Genomic DNA, 26,285 nt, shown 5'->3' with positions numbered 1-26,285 from the left:
CCAGCTTCCACAAAATCATTTCCCAACTGCAAACCAGCCTGCCTGTTGTGGCTAAATGAATGTACATTCAATACAATACACTCTAGTTCAGGTGATATCTTACTTAAAGCAAATAGTGGTAACGTTAGACAAAAAGGAGGTTCTGTTTTTTGTGTGTGTGATTTCCCTGCTATTAACCGACCAGTCTACGCACACAATCACTCCAAAACAAGCGCAGCATATTTCTTTTTTTGTACTATATAAAAAATAAACAAAATACAGCAGCGCAAAAGCTGCCTGAATCAACAAAAAAAAGCTATTAAAAAAAAGAAATTAAAATACTTTCCCCCTGCCACTACAACCATTGTTTAATCCGTAATAGTGCAATAATAATAATAATAATTATACCAAGAGAACTGCAAAAGAGCAACACACACTGCGATCATCACGCCACACACTCTTATCTGCATGAGGTTTGTGTCAGACAAAGAACAACATCGATCTAACCACCCAACACCTGAGGGTTGTACACTACAAACGGTAACACTTTACTGGACGCCGGTGTCATAAGCATGTCATAATAGTGTTATGCATGTGTCATAAACATTATGTCCATGTCATAAACATTTTATGACTGTTGGCCTTTAGTGACATTCGGTTATGGCAAGGTTTTCTTTGCCATAACCGAATGTCACTTAAGGCCAACAGTCATAAAATGTTTATGCCATGGACATAATGTTTATGTCTTATCTATGACTGTGTCATGGCACTATTATGACACTGTAATGACATGCTTATGACACCGGCGTCAAGTAAAGTGTTACCCTACAAACAAACGTGCCCTAAAGTGATCCACTTGGGTTTAGTTAAAGCAATACTATAATAAGATTATTCATTAGCCTCGATATAAAATATAGTATAGTGTTGCTCTAAAGGAACACTAAGGAAGTGCCATCTTCTCATTCAAACAACAGATCAGAGTTGATCAACTTCTGCAAAATTTGCATTTTACCGTTATATCCCAGGAAGGTCTTTGTTACGAGTTGATCCACCGAAACGATTTTTTGGAAACATTGAACAATATCACTTAGTGTTGCTTTAACCCAGAGGTTGTTGTAAACCTGTTAGTCAAGAACAGATGACATCATTGACTTAACTAAATCAATCACAACATGCTCTGTTTTTCCTGTGAGGTTTTGCGACCACCTCATGGTTAACCTCAACCGGGTCCTCCTCCAGTTGTCTCTTCCGGCCTAGTGCCTAGCGACACGCCCTAGCCTGATTATCATCGACTTTCAAATCTCTTTGAGGCTTGGTCTGACCAAGAGCATAGCAATTAACATTTCCCTAATGGCATGGTTGACCCACCTCCCTTGGTTTGCTACTGGTTGTTTGCTTCCCGACAAAGTGGGAGGAGTTCTCCATTTTTCCGGAGCTCAGAAACGATATTTGCTTTGCTCCTGGCCTGACTAGAAGCAACGCTGAAGTTGTTGCGTTACTAGGAGGGCACGGCCTGGCTAGTGTCGCCCCTCCTCTCATGGAGGAAACATTAAGGTTTCCCTGCTGTCAAGCTGCACAGAGTGGCTCTTTGGGTCTTCTTCTGACCACAGTCAACATCCCTATTGCAACTGAGGGTGGAACGTCTGAACGACGTTGTTGTGAGATACTGAGATGTTGTCATCAATGACGTCAAGCTAGGCCGTAGGCCAGAGGAAGAGCTGGAGGAGGCATATTGAGACGCACTTCCAGGTGTACCAGGTGTACTGGCCTCCAAAGTATGTAACCCACAGGTGCCGTACTGTACAAACACACGCACTCCAAGATGCAACTATACGAGATATCTTTGAACAAGAGTTCCCGACTCTTTCTCGACTAGACTTCACTTACTATAAGCCCACCCACCTCCTTCCACCTGTGTGTGAGTAAAAACATACATCTGAACAGGTTTCGCTTCTTATTTCGTCTTCTCACCTTTTCACCTCTGATCTACGTTCAGACACTCCTCACGAGAGAGACTAATATTTTTTTTTCTTGTAAAACTTCATCCATCGCAGGCTTTTCTGATCTAGGACCAGTGAAGAAATTAAAAAGAAGAACGTTTCTTTTTTTCTTGTAGCTTTCCACACAGGCATTTCATTTTCGCCAAATTTAAGAAAACCACAAAAGTATGTCACCTCAGTGAAAAAAATACAAAACAAAACAAAAAATCTAAAATCATCAACCCACTACAAGCCCCTCCGCTGAGGATCGATCTCTTCATTCCGTAATTGTTCCTACTGCTCAATAGAAGACCTGAGATTGTAATTGATAATGAGCTACACATTAATAAGATACAAGCACGAAGGAAACTAGAAAGAAATGACAAACGGAAAAAAGGGGGAAATCAAAAAAACGCTATGACATAATGAATGAATGAAACCGCTTGATTTGGATTGGTGAGGTACGTGATGTTTTGCTACGTATGCATACCCATGGAAAAGAATTGTGATCAATGAAGAAAGAAAAAGTGAAGACTATAAACCGTCTTGATTCTTGCGTCTTGCGTCTTGAGTCTTGATTTTTGCCTCGTTAACTCTCACTTCAATTCAAAAATGTGTGGGGAGTTGGATAAAAACGTCCAGTCCAAAAAAAAGGTTACTTCAGTTCAGTCATGAGCAACACAACACTCATCCGCACACAGACATCACTCACGCACTTCAGGCTCAGTCCTCAGTTAGAACAACAAACCAGCAAAAATAATGAGAAAATAATAATCTAATAAATGTATTTATAATTGTCTCTTTTCAACATTCTGTAAATGTGCAGCTGGCATTCTTTCGGGTGCAAAAGTCTGATGTAGATTATCACAAGTTCGTTACAAAAACCCATCACTGTCAGTTGTTTTTAAAGAACCCAAAAAAATCTCTCCAATAGGCAAAAACATTTTAGCCACTTCAGTTGATGAAAACACCGCTTTAAAAAAGCAAGCAGTTTGTGAAACAAAAAATATCAAGCGCTATCAATTGCGTCAGTTCATATATCGTCAGTCTCTTCCCTTTTTGAAAAAAAGGTCACATCTGTTCAGCTCTCTGATTGGGTGAACCCACCATAAGCCCAACCCCTGACAGAGCCAGCCAATCACGAAGCAAGTCTGAGTAGATGAAGGCACCCTTCAATAACCAAGCAACCAACTAACTGGCCCCATCCCTGACTGAGCCAGCAGCCAACCAATCGCGTTGCCTCGTCTCAGGAGACCTCGATGATCTCCATGCTCCCGGAGAAGCTGGACTGGCTGCCGACCTTGACGAGCTCCTCTCGCGAGCGGCTCTCCGACATGCCGTCGCCGAACTCCATCTGGCAGGAGCGCCTCTTCAGCTGCTTCTCGAAGGTGCTCTCCTCGTGCCAGCTGCGCCGTGAGTCGCCCCGGTCGCCGCTCCTCTGTCTCCCGCGCCGACGTACCGACTCCAGACTAGGCCCCATGCCTAGACCGCTGCCGCCCCCTGGCCCCGCCCCTCCCCCACCACCACAGCCGTACGCTGCGGCGCTGAAGATGGCCGAGGTGGAGTAGAAGCGCGCGGCCGACTCGTGGGAGAGGTACCAGCCGCCCGCCGCCAGGGAGGACGAGGACACGTGCGCCATGTTGCCCAGCAGGATGTCCGAGTGCCAGCCCTTCAGCGCCGCGCCGTGGTGATGATGCTGGTGGTGGTGGTGACCATGGTGACCGTGGTGATGGGAGCTGCTGTGGTGACCGTGATGGTGTCCTCCGGATGCGGTTGCCGTGGACGACGCTGACGCTCCAGTGCTGCTGCTGGTGGCCTTGGCCAAGTGCTGCTGGCTCCGTGACAACCCGAACAGGAAGCTGGCGGTGGCGCTGGCATTGGCGCTGGGGTTGGCCTCCATGCTACCGCTACGCTGCAGAGGCTGCTGGGATGCGGAAGAGGACAAGGACGATGACGAGGATGATGATGGAGCTTTTGGCTGCTTGGAGACAACCTTACTGCTGCTAGAGCTAGAGTTAGAGCTAGTACTACTGCTGCTGCTGCTGCTGCTGGTGATGATGGTGGAGCTGATAGTGGTGACAGTGGTCGAGATCATGGAGGTGGTGGAGGCACCTGTGTTGCGTAGTGGAGTAGAGAAGAGAAGACATATCGTTAACGTTATCTCATGCACTATACATTGCATCACGAAACGTTATCTCATGCAGTAAAGAAATAAATGAGAAATAACCGAATACATCCATATTTGTTTTCCTTTTTATTTTATGCCTGGCCCTGCTCTGGTTGCACCGAAGAGGGTTTTGAGGGATTGACGAAAAAGCGTTGGCCAATAGGCACAATCTTCCGATATCTCATTGATCGGGGCCAGACTAAATACTCACATTTAATCTCACATTTAGGCTGGCTTGCCAGGCTACCATAAATATACAATACCTGTAGTGGCAGCAGTGGGCCCGTCCGCCTGCTCCTTGTCGGGGCTCTGTTCTGGGGTGGACTGCTCGGACACCTCCTCTACAGGAGAGAACTGGCACGGCTTGCTAGCCGCCTCCTTGAAGCCCGACGACTTGTAGTAGGAGGAGCCCGAGCACTCCGGAACGTCCCCGGTGCCGCCACCGACACCGCCGTGTGTCGCCACCATACCTCTGTGGTGGCCACCGGAGCAAACACCACCTACAGTGCCGGCCACGCCACCACTGCCAGTGGCACCACAACCTGTAGAGGAAAGGATACAAAGATATTACAAAAACCTCCAACTCCCATTTTCATTGTGACACAGCACTCTACAGCACACAAGTGTTCACTGCACACAACGAAATTGCATTTTTATGCCTCACCCATGCAAGGGGGCAGCCCTCAATGGCGCCCCAAGGGAGCAGTGCGGCGGGACGGCACCATGCTCAGGGTACCTCAGTCATGGAGGAGGATTGGGGAGAGCACTGGATAATTAGTCCCCCCACCGACCTGGCGGGTCAGGAGTCGAACCGGCAACCTTTGGGCTACAAGTCTGACGCCATAATCGTTTACCCATGACTGCCCCCGTACACATACTGGTAAGTACACATGCTGGGGAGGTTTTATGTGTGTGGAAGGATCTGATATACAGCAGGTAGTTAGCGGTCCAGGATCACCGTCACTTTTTGTTCAATGATTGATATTCACTATTATGATTGGAATCATTACAATGATTATCATTATTATCACTTTTCATTTTGTATTTTACGGATTTCCATTATTATTATCCTTAATTTACATGTTTTGGATGGCAATTATCATTTTTACGGAGTTGTTTGTACAGTGCTTTGGTTGTGATTTAATTTGAACTGAATAAAAAGTGAAATGACACGTGTATTAATTACAATAATAACATGTACAGAAAAAATAAACGCATTCGGATGTACAGTACCAGAGGCAACAGAAGTAGGGCCAGTGTCCCCGTAGGACTTGATGTCGAGGGAGAAGGAGCGCTTGAGCCGCGTGCTCTCCTCCACCCCGTCCACTCCCACTCCAGCAGCCAGCTGCAGGCTGCAGAGCGCCTGGGCCAGGAGCTGCTCCTGCTGGCCTCCTCCTGCCATCACCACCTCCTCCCCTGCTCCTCCAGCCTTCTCCCCCTCCACTACCACCAGGCTGCAGGGAGGGAGCGTCAGAAGAGCTCCATGTGTCTCCTGTTGCTGCTGCACCACCACCTCCTTCTCCTTCTCTTGCTCTTGAAGCTCCGTGTCCACACACGCCCCCTCTGGGCTGGAGGCTGCTACTGCACCCGAGGCTCCGATGGCGGCCTCCTCGGTAGGGGCACGACCCTCACAGCCAGCCTTGGGACCCGGTGCGGAGAACTCCTCAGAACACAAAGAGGCGGATGAGGCGGTGCTGATGGAGGGGAAAGAGGAGGTGGTGGTGGTGGTGGTGGTGGCGGTGGAGGAAGAGAAGGAGGAAGAGAAACAGGAGGATGACGAGATGGGAGGCTTGCTGGCCAGGCTGAAGTCCATAAGTGGACTCTTGATCTTCCTCTCAAAGTCCAGAAGCTGGCCCAGGAAGTTGAAGTTGGGGGAGATGGTGGGCCTCTTCTCTTTCACAAACCTGATGATAAACACATACAGTACAGGCAAAAGAAGTCAGAGATGGCAAGGAAAGACAGGAAAATGGGAGTGGAATAGTGTAAAATATGTGTGCCTCTTTATCTGTTTATCACCAATGTGTGTGTGTGTGTGTGTGTGTGTGTGTGTGTGTGTGTGTGTGTGTGTGTGTGTGTGTGTGTGTGTGTGTGTGTGTGTGTGTGTGTGTGTTGACTGTGACTGTGGCTGACTGTATGTGTGTCCGATCTTGTGTGTGTGTGTGTGTGTGTGTGTGTGTGTGTGTGTGTGTGTGTGTGTGTGTGTGTGTGTGTGTGTGTGTGTGTGTGTGTGTGTGTGTGTGTGTCCGCTGGCTATAGCAATTAGTGGCCCTGGTGGCGGCGTCTCTCATTTGCGGGGCTCAAGAGCGGGGGCCATAATTGCGGGTGACACAAGGCCATTTCATTAGGAGGTCACTAGAACTGAGACATTCATTAGGACACGAGAGAGAGAGAGGGAGAGAGAGAGGGAGAGAGAGAGAGAGAGGGAGAGAGAGAGAGAGCACGAGAGAGAGAGAGCGAGAGAGAGAGAGAGTGAGGGTAAGAGGGGTCATGTAGAGCTGCATCTCTCTCTCTCTCTCTCTCTCTCTCTCTCTCTCTCTCTCTCTCTCTCTCTCTCTCTCTCTCTCGACTACTCACACAGTCGCCCCCACAGTCCGGCAGCAAAGCACCAGCACTCTGTGCTTGTTTACCATAATTGTAACAATGTATATAATTGGCATGAGGCTCCTCCTGCACTCAATTTTCACCTACTGTAATAACTAACACTGTGACCAGTGGTAAAGTGGACAAAATGGAGATTATGGCTGCGTATACATGACGATTTTAATTCCAAATGAATTCACTTTCATTCTGAATAAAGCTTAATTCCGCTTTGACACCGTCATGCAAAGATCTCTTAATTCGTAATTAAAAGAAAATCAAAGTAAACTCGACGGCACTATTTAATTCGGAATTATTAATTCGGAATTAAAAACATCATGTAAACGTACTGTGAGTGCGTGTAGTAGTTACTGGAAGGACAGTAAATTATGTGTAATACATATACTGTATAGACAAATGTGAGTTATGTCCGTTTTTAATCATATCAAGTGACTGTGTACACGTGTCTCTTTTCCACTGCCGTTTTTGTGGTAGGCCTACAGCTCGACACAGCATGACTCAGCCGCCACTTTTTGCTTTACGATTGAGCGTTGTCGTGGCTATTCAAAAAGCAAAACGTAGCGGCCGAGTCCCGCTTTGTCGAGCTGTAGGCCTACCAGAAAACCGGCAGTGGAGAGGAGGCAATGGAGGCAGTGTTAAGACACGTTTTGTTCTACCCAACATCATAGCTGTTGGTATTTAGTGTACAACAGCCACAGGACGTGTCCATGCATTCTTTACATTTAGTTCATCATATCTGCGGTTTAGTGTATTTAATCGCGAAAAGACCAGAGACATACATAGTTAAAAAGGTCGCCTTTCTCTTGATGTGTTCTCTTTTTGGATAGTACAGTATATTTGTGTACACAATCAGTGAATAAATGGCACACCTGGATAACATTACATTGTTTTTGCTTGTTTGTTCGTTTTTTGTTGTTCTTTCAGTGTGAACGAAATGGCGACACCTGGTTAAGATAATGGTGTTTTCATTTGTTTTGTTTGTATGGTTCGAGTCTTGATGTGTACACAAAACAAGTGGAAAAAGAATGGCCCACCTGTCTTGAATGACGTAATTTCTGTTTGTTTGTGTGTTTTTGGTTTGTGTTATGTGTACAACAACAACAACTACAACAACAACAACAACGAGAAGTGAAGAGAATGGCGGTTGGGTGGGCAGACTTGTAGATAGGGGTGGGATATCGGTATCGGTATCAGGTTCAGATATCAACATAATTCAGAGGTCGGATCGGAATTTTCCCAAAGTATCGGAATTATCCCAGTAGACAGGTGTAATGTTAATTTGAAATCATAACACTTGCATATTAGTTTTCAGAATGGGATTGTTTGTTTTTTCCTCACTACTTTTTTACTTATTATTTGGTTTCTTGTTCTTCTGACCTTTTCTGACAAAATAGTGTACTTGGGCCTACCTCAAGTTGAAACCCATGGATATATGTAGTTTTGGGATTGGATCGGAGTAGTATCGGTATCGGCAGATATCTAAATTTAGATACCGGAATCGGATCGGAAGTGAAAAAATGTGTATCGTGCATCCCTACCTGTAGGCCTCGTCCAAGGACATGTCCATCCTCTTCATGATGTAGGCAATGGCGATGGTGGCCGAGCGTGATATGCCAGCCAGGCAGTGGACCAGAACCCTGGCATTGCAGGCCTTGGCTTTCTCTGCAGGAGGAGAGGAGATGAGAGGAGAGAGGAGAGGAGATGAAGAGGAGAGGAGAGGAGAGAAGGGAAGAGAGGGGAGGAGAGGAGAGGAGAGGAGAGGAGAGAAGAGGAGAGGAGAGGAGAAAAGAGATGGGAAGAGATGAGAAGAGTAGAGGAGAGGAGAGGAGAGGAGAGGAGAGGAGAGGAGAGGAAAGGAGAGGAGAGGAGAGGAGAAAAGAGATGGGAAGAGATGAGATGAGAAGATGAGAGAAGAGAAGAAAAGAGAAGAGAAGAGAAGAGAAGAGAAAAGAGTAGAGAAGAAAAGAGAAGAGAAGAGAAAAGAGTAGAGAAGAAAAGAACAGCGAAGAAAAGAATAGAAAATAAAAAACAACAAAAGAAAAGAAAAAAACCAAAGAATATAAAACAGTACAACAGAAAAAAGAAAGACGAAGAAAAGAAAAGGATAAGAAATGAAAATGAAAGAGAAAAGAAAGGAAAGGGAGAAGACAAAAGACATAGAAAAAGACAAACTATCAGATATAATGAGAGCCAGTTAACCCAGTGAGTCCATTGTTCTCCTTTTTCTTTGAGATTTAATGAAGCTTATGCAACAATTCGCTGTATTAGTGGTTGAAGAGTTCTCCCAAACTGACTGTAAAGTGTGCTATAAAGGGTTATCTACTAGGCTGCGGGGGTTTATTTGCGGTTAAAATCTAGGAGGAAGTTCATTTCTGAGAACTGACTAACAGTATTGTCCATAACCACACACTCACGGACACACAGAAACAGATACTGCACACACACACATACACACACACACACACACACACACACACACACACACATTTATCAATATGGGACATTTATCAATACTTTAATGTCATGGGGACCAAAACACATTTTGATTTTGCCTAATTGTACTGTTTGCAAGCAGAAATGTTGTCACAACCTGAACATAAACAAAATTTTGTGCAACCCCTGAAATCTCTGGTGCACCCCAGGTTAATGTAATGTAACACTCATAGTGTTGAAGTAACTGAAGAAATTGTTGGGTGTGCTCACCGATAAACTCCACAGACTTGTCGAGCCAGGGCAGGATCTTCTCACAGAAGCTGTCGTTGACGGGCACGCGCAGGAAATGGGAGTCGGGGATGAAGTCAGGCTTGGGGCAGGTGTTGCTTGCGTTCAGCACATATGCTATGTCATTCTGCTGCATCAACTCCTGAGGAGACACAGAGACATTAGGGTTATTATTCAGGCTGTATCGATATTGTATCGAACCGAGAAATCGTGATACACAGAGTTAAAATACTGTATCGTGATTAGGACTGGGTACCGAAATTCAATTCTTTGATGGAACCGAATTAAAAGCTAAGGTTCTACTTGGCATCGAAACGTGCCTTGTCTGTCGGTTCCACGTTTCGGTTCCTGAAGTCTGACTGTCAGATCCATCAAATGTGTGTTTAAGCACGCGGCCATTTCAGCCAATCACAAGTGTCACAAACTGACCACGCTCCTCCTCTTCTCGTTTCGCACCTCATTTAAAGGATTGACAAGACAGCTGTTTTTCAACCAGCTGCTTGTAGGCTACTATTGAGAAACAAAAACATGCCGTCGAAAGCGTGGCTATATTTCAGGAAAGTAGATAAGGAAGGAGCGCGCTGCAATATCTGCGATAAACTAATAGGCTATCATGCAAGAATAGTCCTACATCCAACCTGTTCAAACACCTGCTCTTGCATTCGATTAACTTGCGTGCAGAGAGTTGCAGCATCTTTACAACGGCAACACCCTCAACCTCAACTAGGCTATGTCTGCTGCAATACCGTCAACCTCAACCATGACCTCGACTCTTCAGGAAGATGTCTCTGACTCCTTGGAAACATGTTTTTCCATGAAAAGAGCTAACTTAGAAAGAACTGGTCTTGTGTTGGGGACGTACAAATGTAGGTAGCCTATTTATACCGTCGGTTTAATTCGAGGGAACAAAGAACACAGCAACAAAAAAGATTTCCTCTCTATCCGGCTGGAGAATAACGCAATTGTTTACTTGAAGTAGCGGCCGCTTAAGGTTAAATAACTGTGGATTGAAAAAACATAAAAACGTTCCGTAAAAACTGTAAAAAGCGAAGAATCTCAGCTTTCGAACAAGCCCTAACACATGTCTGTAGGTATAGGTTAAGGAGATCGCTGACTGTTAGGAAAAAAATGACGAGATTAAAAAAATGGTTGGAAAGCGCTATTTTTTCACTTGCAACAGCGCCCGCTTACAGTTCAATAACTTTTGAATGAAAGAACATAAAAACGTGCCGTAAAAAACTGTAAAAAGCTAAGATTCACAGCTTTCGAACAAGCCCTAACACATGTCTGTAGGAGAAGGAGATCGCTGGTTATATATATATTTAGGCCTATATATCGTTTAGATTAGGACTCTTTAGCTTAGATTCACCATGGCGTGAAAGCACAGTGTTGTCGCTGCCATTTGCAGTAGCTGATCATACGGCCCAGTTCTAGTCCCTGTATGGAAATGCGTGCGAGACAGCACCATCGAGCCCCCGTCAAGTTTCATGAATATTTATTAAGCCTAGTTGTGTTAGAACAGTTCTGCAGAACCTAGTAGAACCCAGCTGTCGACAGACTGACATTAAAAAAAATCATGTCAGGCACGCTTGACATAGGATTGGCACCAGAAGTGAAGTTTCACCGTAGGCCTACAGCAGAACAATTTTAATCAGACATGAGTACATTTATCAGTATCAAAACCGTTTATTATACTTGCCAAGCCATGCCGAGAGGACAACTTGCAGCATGCAATTAATCATGAATGCTGTATAGAATTAAATGCCTTTAACCCGCCATTGCTTAAGTCACGATGAGCGCCGCCTTGTGGCAGGCAGGGAAACTCATGATTTACAGACCCGTTACGCCATCTACTGGCCACTTTGGGTAACTGCAGGTTTAATTCAGGGTTTCTAGGAACCGAAAATGGAACCGTTCTGGTACCGGAACCGAAACGTAGGAACCGGAAATGGAACCGGAACCGAAAATTGTCAATCCATACCCAGGCCTAATCGTGATGCAAGAAGGCGGTATCATGATATGTCCTTTCAAAGTTCTGTTACCCTTCAGTCCAGAAAACAACCACATGATATGATATCATAGTGCTATAAACCTATAAACGATCATCAAAAAGATACATTTAAAAACCGTAGGGTGTATCGAACCTTAGGTCAAAAATCGTGATATGAACCGAATCGTGAGAATAGTGTATCATTACAGCCCTAGTTATTATCAATCAACAAGAGGTTCTAGGTTCAAATGCCGGGTGTTACTGCCGTTCAGCGTGCACGCTATGCTGTTCTGTTGAATCAGCTCTGGCAAGAACACACATAGTAAGACAAGGGGGCGTCAGAGATATTTTAAAACAGGAGAGTCAAACTCATTTCACTTCAGGGCCATATGCAGCCTACTTGATCTGAAGTGGGTTGGACCAATAACGTAATTGCGAAATATCATAAATTTCTGCTTCGTAACGAAATCGCATTGCTAGTCAATCATCTCCAGGTTGATGAAAGCAGGTATATCAGGAGCATTGACTGTGAATGGTAAAGAAAAAAGACATTTGTTCACAACAAGTACGGTATTAAAAACCTGAAATCTCAGATAATTATACACATTTTGTAATGGGCTAGAGATTTACTTCTTAATTTTATATTTTTAATCTGGCCCCCGGCCCTTATGGTTGACACCCCTGTTTTAAAATGTTCAGGTGCTGGGTTCAAATTCCAGGTGCCAGTCGTAAACAGCGACTACTGTATGCCAAGTGTTTCTTTTGCATCAACTACTACAGCCACAACAAGGCAAATAAAAAGGCAACAGAGCTTTTTGAAAGTGAGAAAGTTTGCTTGTTTCACAGTTTTTGTTTTGCACCTTTTAATTGTGAGTGCGTTGTAATCCATTTAACCCATTTTAGCCTTATGACTCGTATATGTTGTTTGACCTTTGGTGCCTGGAGACATAATGTATACGCTGCATTCAGGCTCTTGAGATTTTAGCTTTTTTAATAAAAATGCGGGTATGTTACAGCTGAATGAACAAATTCTAATGCAAGATGAGGCATCAGAGGTTTTGATATTTAGGTTTTTATAGGCTGAGGGCAACTTTCCCAACAAGGGCTTAGGCATTCAGCAGGCGTTTTTGCAGGTGCTTTAGGCATCAATGGGTTAAATGCACACCAGTTTTCAAAACGCTAGAGACATGTTGTTGGTGTCTGTCACCTTGTTGAGTACGTCCCTCTGGCAGCCCAGGTAGAGGTGGGGCAGGATGCGCGTGGGCCCCACATTCATGACCGGGAGACACGGCTGGGAGATGCAGGAGGGCACCAGCGCCGACTTGCCCTCACACAGGCCAGGGAACAGGTGGGAAAACTCCAGAAAACCACCTGCAGCAGAGAAATAAATACAAATGTATCTAATCACACCTACTTATTTATGTCAAAAAACACACACTTCACATACACACGCACGCACACACACGCACGCACGCACAAACACACACACACACACACACACACACACACACACACACACACACACACACACACACACACACACACACACACACACACACACAGGCCTACCCTGCCCTGTACATGTCTAAACCAAAGGCTTGTGCAAGGTCAGATATACACATCCATACACATGTCTTACAATAGTACCAATAATACATACAAAACACCACAGCAATAACATGTATTGATATGCATAAAGGAACTCAAGAGTTCAATTGAGGAAGTACAAATGGGTATACAGGAAGAACAATCTGGGACCATAGTGAGATGACCTTTAAAGGAGCATGTACAAGGTCATATCTATAATCACGTTCATCTCTTCCAATGACACATTGAGAATGCATACATACAGTGATCACAGCACTGGCTCTTAGAGTCCCATTTAAATGCAGAAAGCCAACCAACTTTATAGAGTGTACCAAGTAGCCAAATGTGTTGATCAAAACAAAGTGTGGTGAGACAGCCTTTTGATGCAAAGTGATCATACAGTTGGTAGTTTTATGGTTGATAGCTTTAAATGATGTACTCAGACATTCTCTCAGCTGTTTTCATATAATGGTAATAACTCATCTTATCTTTTTGTTGACATCATTTTATCCTTATCTATTTTTATTTTTTACGAAGCACATTGAACTGACGCTGCATACGAAATGTGCTGCTCAAGTAGCCTCTAAGTGCAGATGGGGTCGCCGGCGGGCCTATTCAATATTTGCTGAAAATACTCAACTACATCATAACAACATTGCTATGACAGTACCAAGAGCCTTAAGTAACAGATTAAGACAGATTTTGAGGCCAGTAAGGTTATAACATGGGCTCTGCGCTAAGGGGTTAAAATTGGCTAAAATGTCTTTCCAGATTGTTGCGAGAGCGTTAGGGAGATGACCTTGGATGCTCCAACTGCTCTCTGTCCTCATCCCCCACGGTGAGCGATCACTTGCTCCTTCTAGACTAAACAGCTCTCAGTACAAATTTCAACAAGCACCTCCAGTTGCACTCAGGGCTGGATTAAGATGGCCCGGGGCCCCTTGGCTACAGTGTTGCCGTGGGCCCCCTGGAAAGGCAAATTTCACAACGAAATTACAGACATTGTCATAATTATGTCACCTATGTACAGGAGTATTAATAAGACTTAAAACTGTACTCAACATTACAGATTCATTTGTCAATATTACATCTTGTCACAATTCAGCATTTTTTGACTTTTTGGCAAATTGGGGGCCATCTGGTAGGTGGGGGGGCCCTAGGCTGCAGCCATATCTAGCCTGTGCGTTAACCTGGCCCTGGTTGCACCAGTCTCAAATATAAAATGGCTGACTTCTAGATCCCCTCTTCACAAACTGTCCTTGTTGAAATAGTGATATCACTTCTTGACATCCGCTTTGCACTGCGTGTGCGTGCGTCAGTCTGTGCTTGTGCATGTGGAAGTGTGGGTGTGTGCGCGTGTGCGTGTGTGTGCGTGTGTGTGTGTGTGTGTGTGTGTGCGTGCGTGCGTGCGTGTGTCAGTCTGTGTGTGTGTGTGTGTGTGTGTGTGTGTGTGTGTGTGTGTGTGTGTGTGTGTGTGTGTGTGTGTGTGCGCCCGTCAGTCTCTGTGTGTGTGTGTGTGTGTGTGTGTGTGTGTGTGTGTGTGTGTGTGTGTGTGTGTGTGTCTGGATGACTAAGTGTGTGTCTGTCTGGGGAGCGTCTGTGTTTTCCTGGATACGCTCCAGAGCTGTGGGATCATCAGTGTTTCCTATCATGTCCCAGGCACGGCAACTATAGAACAGACCCCTCCAACGCACGCACGCACGCGCACGCGCACACACACACACACACACACACACACGCACGCATGCACGCACGCACGCACGCACAATGGAAAGCGAACACACGCACACACACACAAACACAAACACAGATACGCACACACACACACACGCACAAACACAGATACGCACACACAAACTGACACACACACACGATGGAAAGCGAACACACACACAGATTCGCACACACAAACTGACACGCACACACGATGGAAAGCACACACACACACACACACACACACACACACACACACACACACACACACACACACACACACACACACACACACACACACACACACACACACAACTACAAACCGCTCAAGTATTTAATGCAGTAGTACACATACCCACACCCACTGCACTTCATATAAATGTCTTGGTAATAGGAAGAAACAAGAGAATAGCTTGGCTATTGTGAATATAATGAAGGCCTTCTAAGTCTTGACTGGCCAAACTTCAGTATCCAGGCACTTCACAGGGCCTTTAGGAGACAGTAGTCGCAACGCATCAGCCCATTTCATTAAAGGCTTTTTAACTTCACCAGCAGTGTGCCTTTGGAATTTTTGGCAGATCTTATCAACAGCCACAACTGGAGCTAAGTCTGACCATGATTTTAGATAACTTCACAGGGTGGGTTTGAAACGCGTCTATCAAAAAGCCTTGGTACAGTGTGCTATTGGGCGAAAAAGCTACAATCGCATCTAATCTTGTATGTAATGTGTCCTCCGTCGCCCCGCCTCCTGTTCACTGATTGGCTGGTTGGTTGTTTGGCAGCAAGTATAGTGGTGTCAACAATGATCGATTCGGCGATGCAATCCAATGCAGGGCATGGACGATCCAGAATCGATCCGGCTAGTTCCAGAATCGATCCGGCAATTTTTTTTTAGTTTCAATTACTTCCATGGATAAGTAAAAGTAGAGGGCTGGAGGGCTGCGGTGTTCAAGTGGTAAAACTGGTGGTGGTTTGAAGGTGCTCTTTGGCCAAGACGTAGAAAATATCAAAAAAAGGCAGGACGCCAAGGCACTCTTCTAAGATAAAACCGCTTTATTAACAAGGCTAGTTCATGTTTGAACTTAAATAATTAAAAATACTGCCACTGCCAACATGTTTCGGCCGCTACAGGGCCTTCATCAGGGCACAAGGTGAATCAAGCAGTGTAGCACACAAGAGTCTCAAACACACTAATCAATCAGCTGATTGACTCAAGGTGATGTAGGCGGAGTCTGCTCCTGCAGAGCTGCAAGGTACATACTAACAACCACAACAATAGAAAAATGCCAGTGGCAGTCTTAAAAATGTTAAATACATGAAGAGTATCACATTACTGGAAAGAAAAACAAAAAGACATTACAAAGCTCGATGGTTCAAAGAAAAGATATCATATCTATATTGTCATTAAGACCAGGGAAACGCATGGCATTAAGCCTATGTATCCAGCGGCCCTCTTTCTGATTCAACATCTTCTGTCTGTCTCCTCTTCTAGGAGAGAGAGGGACATGATCAATACCTAATGCAGAAAAAGTTGCAAGATTATCATTATGCATGTCCTTAAAATGTTTTACCATGGCATAGTCATAGTACTTCCATGGATACTTCGGGAGCAAATGAATGTTAAATTAAATAAAAGCACTTCAAAACATTGCAAGACTGATACAGACTGATACAGATTGAAATAAATTGTTGCTCAGTATCTGACTACTTGTATTGCCTCATCATGACTGATTCACTAGTTTACCCTTGAGTGCTTGGTGTACAATATGCGTGAGTGGCATGCTGGCTGGCCTCGGTCCTAGAATGTTAAAGCGGAGATCATGCGGGATGATCATCCGCTTCCACCCCCATGTGTATGGAGGGATGTAGCTGGATACTCTAGAACTAGTGAAATAGGAGGAGTAGGGGGAGGTGGTGGGACAATCCGGAAGCCTTCGCGCATCACAGGTGGAAGGGAAAGGAGGGGTTTAAATGTCAGCGAAGGCGGGAGCAAGTAATGACAGCTGTCAATCACTCGCGGGTTTCCTCCCGAACCATGTTTATTAATAAACAACATTTCACTAGTTTACCCTTGAGTGCTTGGTGTACAATATGCGTGAGTGGCATGCTGGCTGGCCTCGGTCCTAGAATGTTAAAGCGGAGATCATGCGGGATGATCATCCGCTTCCACCCCAAGAATGCAAGAGACCAACCAGCAATACTGATGCGAGGTCCGTCCGCATCCCAAAAGAGCAAATTGGCTCAGCAGGACGGCGGAGCCGACTGGAGGACCGAGGGCCAAGCTTAAACAAACAAACATAAAAAACAACCGAAATAAACGTTTCAATAACGGGAGGAGAGACGATAGCGATTAGAGCTAAGAAGCGAGTGCTGATGCGATCGCACGAACGGATATCTGCCAGATTGGTTCGTACGTACAGTGCGTAGGCGTCGGAGGACCAGCGACCGAGCGTTTTAATTTGTTGCTCAGATAACCCTTTGGTAGCCGCCGTGGTGGCCGCCCCAATTCTAAAGGAATGGGCCGAATAACGTTCTGGAGAAAACCCAGAATTGGCGAGAACCGATTTAAGCAAACACTGAAATGTGTGTGCGGGTAACGGGAGTACCGTTATCCGTGACGAACAGTGGGCAGGATGGCGGGGACTGAGATGAGCGGTACGCCAGGTATCGAGACATGTATTGGTGAGGGTTGAGGTCGGAATCCAAATTGAAAATAAATATTGGGTGACCTTTTCTGAACTGGTCCGTTTTGCTTTGTTTGACAAGGAAACGCATGGTGTTTTCGTCAACGTGTTCCAGATCCGCGATGCAAGGGTGTATAGCCGGATTAAATTTGTGGTTAGGACAGGTGAATTCGCCACATCGTAACATTCCGAAAAAAGCCAGAACGAACATGGCAGCGAGAGTGAAATTTGTGTGAAATGACATGAACCCATTGTAGAGGGTGGTGAGACATGCGGCGAGAACCGTGCGCGTAATGGGGAGTCGTAAGTCAGGGCTAGAGCGGGGCTTTTGTTTGCGAATGCCCTTGAGTAAAAGCGAGACTCTACTGTCGGAGAATGACTGGCAATCGGAACCGTAAATTAATTTGTGCATGAAATGCACGCCCGACAAATAGGCTTTGATTGTGGCGGGACTGAGTTTTTGGAGCGTAAAGGCGTGCGTAATGAAGGAGGATATTGTGACCGTGTCGAAGCTAGGAAAGGGCAGGGAATGTAGTGCGTGGAACTGCTTGAAGCTGGACCAGGCGGTCCAGTATGACTGCATGGTATTGTGAGAAATCGCATTGAGGACTAATCGGTGGTGGTTTTGTTGCAGACTAGCTCAATGGGTGATTCACAGGAAGATGGTCTCTGAGAATCTCGGGAGGGGCGTGGGGAGCTCTCGTCCGCATCTGGCGCCAACGATCTGAATTTCTGGAAATGAAAACGAGAGAGGGAGTCAGCGATTTGGTTGTGGTGACCTGGAATGTGGGCTGCGCTCTTATAATGAATTGATAACTGGCCGCGGTCCAGACGAGACGTCTGAGGTATGGAGAGACCGTTAGAGATTTCGTGCGTGTGGTGTTAATGGCATTTACGACTGCCTCGTTGTCGCTATGAATGAGAACGCTCTTAGATCGCCATTCTTTTCCCCAAACTATGGCTGCGAGGACTATCGGGTATAAACTCGTACACGGCTGAGGATGGGGCATCCGCGCACCTCTCCAGAAATGCTTGGGGCCAGGTGGAAGCGAACCAGCGCCCATTGTAGTAACCACCGAACCCCACCGAGGGGGCTGCATCGGTGAACAGTTGCAGATCATCTGGGGATAAAACACAGTCGTCGTAAAAACATGCATAAACCGTTCCATTCATCTAAAAACAGTTTCCACAACCTGAGGTCTGCGAGACCGTGCGCGTCGATGTGGACGATGCCAGAGAGCGACGGGACGGCTGACGCTGCGGAGAGGAGGTGTGATATGAAAGGGCGACCCTGGGGTATTACGCGCATAGCGAAATTTAGGTGTCCTAACAGAGATAGGAGCGCTTGTTTTTTCGTGCAGGAGGGGGCGTCGAGGAACGAGTCGAGTAACACTGAAATTCTGTCTCGCTTCTCCTTGGGAAGCGCCATGGAAAATTCGTCGGTATCCAATGTGATACCGAGGAAATTCCAGTCTAGTTTGACGGCCCTTCAGTTTTCTCCGGGGAAAGGGGAATTCCCAGTTTGACGAAAACATCGGATAAGGTGGTGATGCCTGCGGCTGGAGGCTGGGACGTGGGGGTAACGACTAAGAAGTCGTCCAATAGATGCACGAGTAATTTGAGGTTGTAGTTGTTTTGGAGAATCCAGCACAGGGATTCAGACAGCGTGTCGAAAATCTTGGGGCTGCTCCGACAGCCAAAGGTGAGACGCACGGCAAAATACAGTTACCCCCCGCCACTTACGCCGAAGAGGTGCCAGATAAGGCTGGGTTCAGGGGCATGACTTTGAACGCAGAGGTGATATCGGCTTTTGGCCAGCCAGCTATGAGGGCCGGCCTCCTTTATTAGCGTACGGCGTCATCTACGGAATGGTAATTTAGCGAAAAATCGTCGAGGGGAATTAAACTGTTGATGCTTGGAACTAGGTTTTCGTGGGGGGCGGACAGATCTATTATCAGCCTCTTTTTACCGGAATATTTGCGTGTGGCGATGCCAATTGGATTCACTCTGTAGACGGGGAACGGGGATTTGTTTAATGGGCCAATCATGAAACCGGATTCTACTTCCTTGCGAAGGAGGGACGTGACTGTGTCTGGGTCGCCCAGGGCCGACTGAAGGTTTTTGCACGAGAAAGACTCCGGTGGGTAAGGATGCGACGCCAAGGGTGGAAACCGTGAGTTAGACCATGGATGAGGTAGTCGCAGAACTCTCTGTTTGGGTGGGATTCTAATTCGGACTGCAATAAAGGCACAACAACGGGAGTAGACAGGTAATTTCGAGCACGTTTATTAGCGTTGCGCAGGACTGGGCAGATGGTCCTCGCATGAGCCCCCGCGCAATAGGAGCAAACGTGTAGATATCGACAGGTGGAGAGTGAGCACGCGTTTATATTAAACTTTCGGCACACTTCGCGGCCTTTCCAGGAGAGCGAGTTCCCAACATCTTCTATGTTGGCTGCCGTAGAGGACAAGCGACCCGCTGAAGATGTGGGTTTGGAGGCAGTGGTTTTTGACTAGACGAGTGGGCAGTCACCGGAGCCGTGGCTGCGCCCGTTGCATAGAGCGCAGACGGTTGGTTTAACGCCTAAAAACACTCTGCTGTATATTTCCAGATCGAGGGCCCCCCAGTGCGGAATTTGGTTCCATAAAGTAACTCTGGCAGCGGATTTAGCCGAAAATAGCCGGTGGTAGGAGTAAAAGTGGGCGCCCCCGAATGTAGTGGCCAAGCCTGCTATGATTGACAGGTAGCTGTTGAGCTCACCTCGTCTCTGGGGGAAGGCGGAGCACACGATTTCAGTGTAGTGAGAGAAGGCTACTGTGAATTCGGGGAATGACAGAATTTTAGCGGCGGGGCCTGATGCTTTTAGGGACACCACGACGTCCCCGCAGTCGATATCCCTGGGGGGGCCGGGTGTGGGCAGTGAAGGCAGAAGTGTTGAGAGGTCTATGTCCGCACCTGATAGAATTAGGTTCCTCACGGCGACAGAGACGGGGGGTGGTTCGAGCGAGGCAGCGTGCGGAGGAGGAGGGAGAGGAGTAGCGGTGGACAGTGAGTACGACGGCAGGCGGGTGGGCATCGTGGCTGCGGCTGCGCCTGCGTTGAGTCCCAGGGGATGAGACAGATCCGGCACGGGCACTCCGGGATGGAGGGAGGGGGGAAATTGGGGTAGGGAGGAGCGGTTGGCACGGGCCGACCGGAGGGGGGCAACCGGGGGTTGGGACCCCGGCTGGGGAAGTGGAAGGGGGTAGGAATGGTGGGAAGGGGAGGGGGGAGTAGCGACGCTGTCGCTACCGGAGCCGCCTGCGATCTGTAAGTGCCTAATTGGTTCGGGCGCGAGATGGAATGGGATGGCGCGCGCCGAACATGAATGGACCCGTGGTGGCATCGGACAGGTGATGGGAGGGAAAGAGGGAGCAGTTAGCACGGGTGCCAACTGGAAGGGGGTTGGGGTGGGGAGGGAAAGAGGGGGGAGGAGGGAGTAGCGACGCTGTCGCTACCGATTGCTGACTGGGTTCCGGAGGCAACTGCATGGATAGAGGACTGAAGAGATGGCTGAGACTGGATCCCGACCATGGATTGGGAACGCATGGAGTGAGAGATGGAGGGAGCTGCGGCTGCCGGCCGCTTTTGGCGCTGGGGCGCTGCCGTGCGTCAAGCCGTGCGTCAAGCAGGGCCCTGGAGACGGTGGATGTACATGGCCGGGCATCGTCGTAGGTGGCATCTTGCCTTGCGGGGCGTTTCCCTCTGGTTCGACGGGTGCTGGAGCTCGGGGTTGTCCGAGCGTCGAGAACTACGGCAGAGGGCACCTGGCGTCGGATGCCTCTCTCTGCGGCGCGAGGGGTGTGGACTTCCGGGTTGTCTCCGCGGCTGGCGTTACTGGGGTCGGATTCGGCCAGCAGGCGAAGGAGATGAAACTTTCTATCGGAGCGGTGGAAACGATACGCCGCGGGAGTGGAGCGTGCTTCTGATTCGAGCCACCGTCCAGCGGATTGGATCGTCGCTCCCTTGGCGGTTCCTGGATGTAGAAGAGAGGGATGATGCAGGCGAGCGTTGGGAGACTCTCGTGGGAGCGGGAGAGGGGCGCCCACGGAGCCCGGTGAGAGGTGTTGATTGGCGGGCGGCTGGTCGGCCGGCACGCGGTAGGGTGTTTCGAATGGCAGCGACTGGGCTGGTGGTGGGCAGGTTGTTTAGCGACGAGGCGCGCCGGCGAAGTTGGGGCTGTGGAGTTTCTGGAATGACGTCGTCCAGCTCGTTAGAGGAAGCGTAGAGATCGATATCGGCCATAGCGCTTGCGAGCCAGCTGCGGAATGTCAACAATCCGGAAGCCTTTGCGCATCACAGGTGGAAGGGAAAGGAGGGGTTTAAATGTCAGCGAAGGCGGGAGCAAGTAATGACAGCTGTCAATCACTCGCGGGTTTCCTCCCGAACCATGTTTATTAATAAACAACATTTAAACATTTGCTTTGCTTTCAGTAGAAATGTAATGCATTGCAATGCATTGTAGAATTGAATCGGATCGGATCGGATCGGATCACATAGAATCAAATCGAATCGCTACCTCCCGAATCGTATTCGAATCAGATTGTGAGGGCAGTGCCGATCCACACTACTAAGCAAGTATAATCTACTACTCAGGGGTGCGTATCTTGAAATCGTAGTTGCTTGCCAGTTAGCAACTTGGGTAATTGCCAATCCCCCCAAATACGGTCATCATTTATCAACAGTTTGATCTGTATGTAGGTCTCTTTTTTTGACATTATAAGCAGTGCCCTACATTAACTATTTTCATCACCAGCCAATATGGTTAGTAGATGTTGATGTCACTAACCAAACACATACTCACTAATGGATCAAAGTGGCTAGTAAGTGGCTCTTTTCAACCTGCCAAACTGAAATTTCACCAGCATTTGGCTGGTTGGCAGGTGTTAATTTAGAGCCCTGATTATAAGCCATTTGACATTATACGCCATCAGTGCCTCAGCCTCTGTGATGCTCACTGTTGAGGACAGTAGAATCAAGACAAACTGATCTGTTTCTCATCGACTAGATCCAAGCGTGAACTGTGAATCAAGTGGAAATTTACAGATGGCAAACTCAGCCCAGTCAATAGCCAGTGTAAACTCAGTTCTGAAAAATAAGTAATCACTGCCGGATGCTTTTTTTTGTAAGGCAGAATAATGTGCAACCATACTGTATTCATCTACAATCTTTCAGGGACAAAATGTACTGTGCTGCTGTCGTGAGAGACTCAATTAAAAAGGTTAATGTCAAGTGGCCCCGACACGAGACAAGCAAACAAAACGCTCGGCTGTTTCTGATAAGTCTGCCAAACAACTTCCTAGTTGGTGGAAGCACAATGTCAATTGTCATTCGATAAAATGAATTCGGACATGCCATCATCATATGCTAATTATTATGCATCATCTCTCTTGTTTATATATTAGTTTATATTCTCTGTGATGTCCTTTGTGTCTATTTTGATTTTATGCTTCTCTGTGATATTTGGTGATGGTGATTCTGTTAATTTTTCGGCGAAATTATACAAATATGGCATATACAGTAGTACAGCAAACTTGGTCACAGTGATTCACTGTGCTTACAATCAGATGTGGTTTACAAAGCAAAGAAAAATGACACAGCAGATAAAAAGGGAAATAAAGCAAGAATGTGTCCATGCGTGCGTGCGTGCGTGTGGTAAAAGCGGATTGTTGAATCTTACAATTGAGTTCTTTTTCAGTCGAATCACTTGACATGACTTTAACCTCTTGCTTGACCATTTGCTTTCCACTTAGGGAACCGGGGTTACAAACTGTAACCTAAAGTTACTTCTGCTTTGTACATTATGAATCCTGTGACTCACTCTTGTAATGTCCCTGTGTGTGTGTGTGTGTGTGTGTGTGTGTGTGTGTGTGTGTGTGTGTGTGTGTGTGTGTGTGTGTGTGTGTGTGTGTGTGTGTGTGTGTGTGTGTGTGTGTGTGTGTGTTTTATGATGAATGGGTTTGTTTCATATCAGTAATCAAGAACAGCTCACTTCCTCTAGTTAGACATCCACCAAACACCTCCTCATTTCTGTTTCCTCTCATCTAAAAGGATAGCTTCTGCCAATTTCAATATGCTGTTGTATCGCTCACGCTACCCTTGTCAGTACCCGGAGATGCTGCATTTTTCGACTCAGGCCTTTCCGAAATCTGAGCTATTCTAATGGGGGTAGACTTTGTTAACATTAAAAACTTTCTGAACATAAGCCTACTCCAAATATTATCTAAAAAGGTATTGCAGTTTGCTAGTTCTCTGCTGCTGTTGCATAACCTTTTGGATGTTATTGGGAATAAATCAAGATTTTTTTTTATTTTTTTTAATGTAAACAAACGCCTGCCCCATTACAATGACCAGGATCTGACAAGTCCAGGGTAGTGTGAGCATTACAACTACATGTCTAAATTGGCAGACGTCACCCTTGAACACGCAGGTTATTTACAACACTATTGTTAAAAGAACCATCAAAACACTTGTGAAGAGAGCTGGTTGACTCCCTTCATACAGTTACAAAATGGACCCTAGTCATCTACACTCATCTACACTAACCCTACTCATCTACATTTGCGGAGGGGTGTGTGTGTGTGTGTGTGTGTGTCCGTTCGTGCGTGCGTGCGTGCATGCGTCACCCAGCACAAATCACTCTACATTTGTTTCTATTACCTCTTGGAAAAACTCTAGAGTAGAGTAGTTGAAGGACAGCTCGACACAGCACGACTCGGCCGCCACAATTTGCTCTTCGATTGGGCACGGCACAGCTCAATCGAAGAGCAAAAAGTGGCAGCTGCATCGCGCTGTGTCGAGCTGTAGGCCTACCAGAAAACTGGCAGTGGAAAAGAGGCATACCATAAGTGTACTATGAGTTCGGTCTCACTCTTGCCCTGTCTCTATGTGTGTAGTAGAGAGATCTGTCTCATACTCAGTGCTATGAAAGTCACCGCTCTACTCCTTCAACTACTCTACTCTAGTGTTTTTCCAGGGCAAGAAGTTTATTAGGAAATATGTGTACGTGCGTATGGGTGTGTGTGCGTTTCTGTCTGCACGTAAGTGTATCCGTCTTCATTCAAGTGCGTGTGTGCGGGCGTGTGTGCCTGCGTGCATGCGTGTGTTTCTCTCTGCGTGTAAGCATGTCTGTCTGCAATTCAGAATGTGTGTGTGTGTATGTGTGTGTGTGTGTGTGTGTGTGTGTGTGTGTGTGTTCGGTGCGTGCGTGCGCTTGTGTGTGTGTACTGTATGCGTCCCCTTTCTTCTTGGGTCTAGCCAAATCCCTTAAGTTACTTCAGAAAAAAAACAGAGCCCCTCTCCCAAAAAACCTGAGTAAATTCTTCTGAGCACGACATGAGCAGCAGTTTTTCAAAGAACCCATGACACGAGCCTTTAAATACCTCGCTCGCTCGCTCGCCCTCGCACTGATCTCACTCTGGCCCTGGCGGGCGACACAACACTTGTTGCCAGGCAACCAAAACCAAAGTTTACTCGAGGTTACAGGGACTTGACTTTCTCTCGCTCTGCAATTATGGCCGCCAGTGCGTTTCAAAACCATTTTCTGTTTGTTTTGTTTTGTTCTCCACATTCATTCACATTCGTTTTCTTTCTTCCTTTTTGCAATTTCCAAATATGGATTTGATTGTATATGATGGTTTGGCGGTTTGTGTTTTAGACTGTACTATACATGATGTGCAGATAGTTCAAATCAAATGCTTGTTTTTTAAGAAAGTGATTTGGCCAGGCTTATTGCAGAGGGATTGTGGGATAGGAAAAAAGCCATGAGTTTGCAGCCTTTTACTGCAGTCAGAGAATATGAGGACCCGTCCATAAAGAATGAAGTGGCTATAACCAACTGTACAGGCAGGAGGCAAGAGAGCATAGCATAGTATCCATACATAGCAAACAAGACCAGACTTCTTGTCTGACCCAAATGAACAGTGGGATGTTGTGTGCGTGCATGTGTATAAACTGTACATATCGCTCAATAGATTTTTTTTACATCATAAAGGATTATCTGATCTGCTCTGCATTTGAAGAGTTTCTTTGCAAAATGATGTAGTGCAATCTATGTGTGAATTCTTGCCGTTCAAATACTTTGAAAACATACTTTTTAAACCTACATGTATATAAAATGCATTTTGCAATGCAATTCAATGCAATGCCCAATATAAAAATGTCAATTTCTCGATGGATTTTGCAACGAAGCACTTCATTTGTGCCTTTAGCTCAGGACAAAAGGCACCTGGACTTAAAACAGGACATTCATCACAGACAATATGTTGCCTTCACGATCTCGGGACCTCTCGAGACAGCTGACGACACTGCTCATGTGACAAACAAGTTCTGGACTTTGGCGCATGAACGCCACTGATCCCGGAACAATCGGGAATCATGCGTGTTTTGTTTTGGTTCTCTTTTCTTTTTTTCACCTCCACTTGAGCCTCCACACCCACGACATATCATTTTAGCTTAAGTAGGCTAAATTAAACAGTCAGATACCAGCATTACTGACATATGTGCATCTGCAATTGAATGACATCAACTGGTGTTGTTAATAGTGATTACAAGATGATATTTTAGCAGTTATGATATTGTTTACATGCTAGTTCCATGCATGGGCGCCATGTAAATGATGCGTGTGTCGTCACACAAAACATTAGCTCGGGAATTCGTTGTTATATACTCTCGCCAGAGATCAACCTCGAGAAATATCGATCTGCCATTGCATCACCAAATGTTCACGCCCACTTTCCAGAGGTTTTAGGTCGGCTTTCTTGGGATTCTCGACTTTGTGAACGAGCCAACACTAACCTGATAGCAGGTGGACAGAGGGGAAGCTTTTG

At 46.4% G+C, this 26,285-nt stretch overlaps 1 protein-coding gene across 1 annotated transcript in view; it reads right to left on the bottom strand.

The window, feature by feature from the left end:
• Positions 1–652: 652 nt before the first annotated feature.
• Positions 653–26,285, bottom strand: part of dusp16 (dual specificity phosphatase 16) — a 33,946-nt gene continuing 8,313 nt past the window's right edge. The window contains exons 2-8 of the mRNA XM_063217241.1: positions 26,254–26,285; positions 12,642–12,805; positions 9,427–9,586; positions 8,262–8,385; positions 5,359–6,029; positions 4,389–4,667; positions 653–4,070 (exon numbers count right to left, since the gene is read on the bottom strand). The exon at positions 26,254–26,285 is cut by the window's right edge and continues 107 nt beyond it. Coding sequence (XP_063073311.1) covers positions 3,205–4,070; positions 4,389–4,667; positions 5,359–6,029; positions 8,262–8,385; positions 9,427–9,586; positions 12,642–12,805; positions 26,254–26,285 — 2,296 coding nt within the window. The 3' untranslated portion in view covers positions 653–3,204. The remainder of the gene's footprint in view (positions 4,071–4,388; positions 4,668–5,358; positions 6,030–8,261; positions 8,386–9,426; positions 9,587–12,641; positions 12,806–26,253) is intronic.

Source organism: Engraulis encrasicolus, chromosome 15, assembly GCF_034702125.1.
Source record: "Engraulis encrasicolus isolate BLACKSEA-1 chromosome 15, IST_EnEncr_1.0, whole genome shotgun sequence".
NCBI classification, from domain to species: domain Eukaryota; kingdom Metazoa; phylum Chordata; class Actinopteri; order Clupeiformes; family Engraulidae; genus Engraulis; species Engraulis encrasicolus.
The sequence above is the reverse complement of the archived record's forward strand: the minus strand, read 5'-3'. Positions and strand labels throughout refer to the sequence as shown.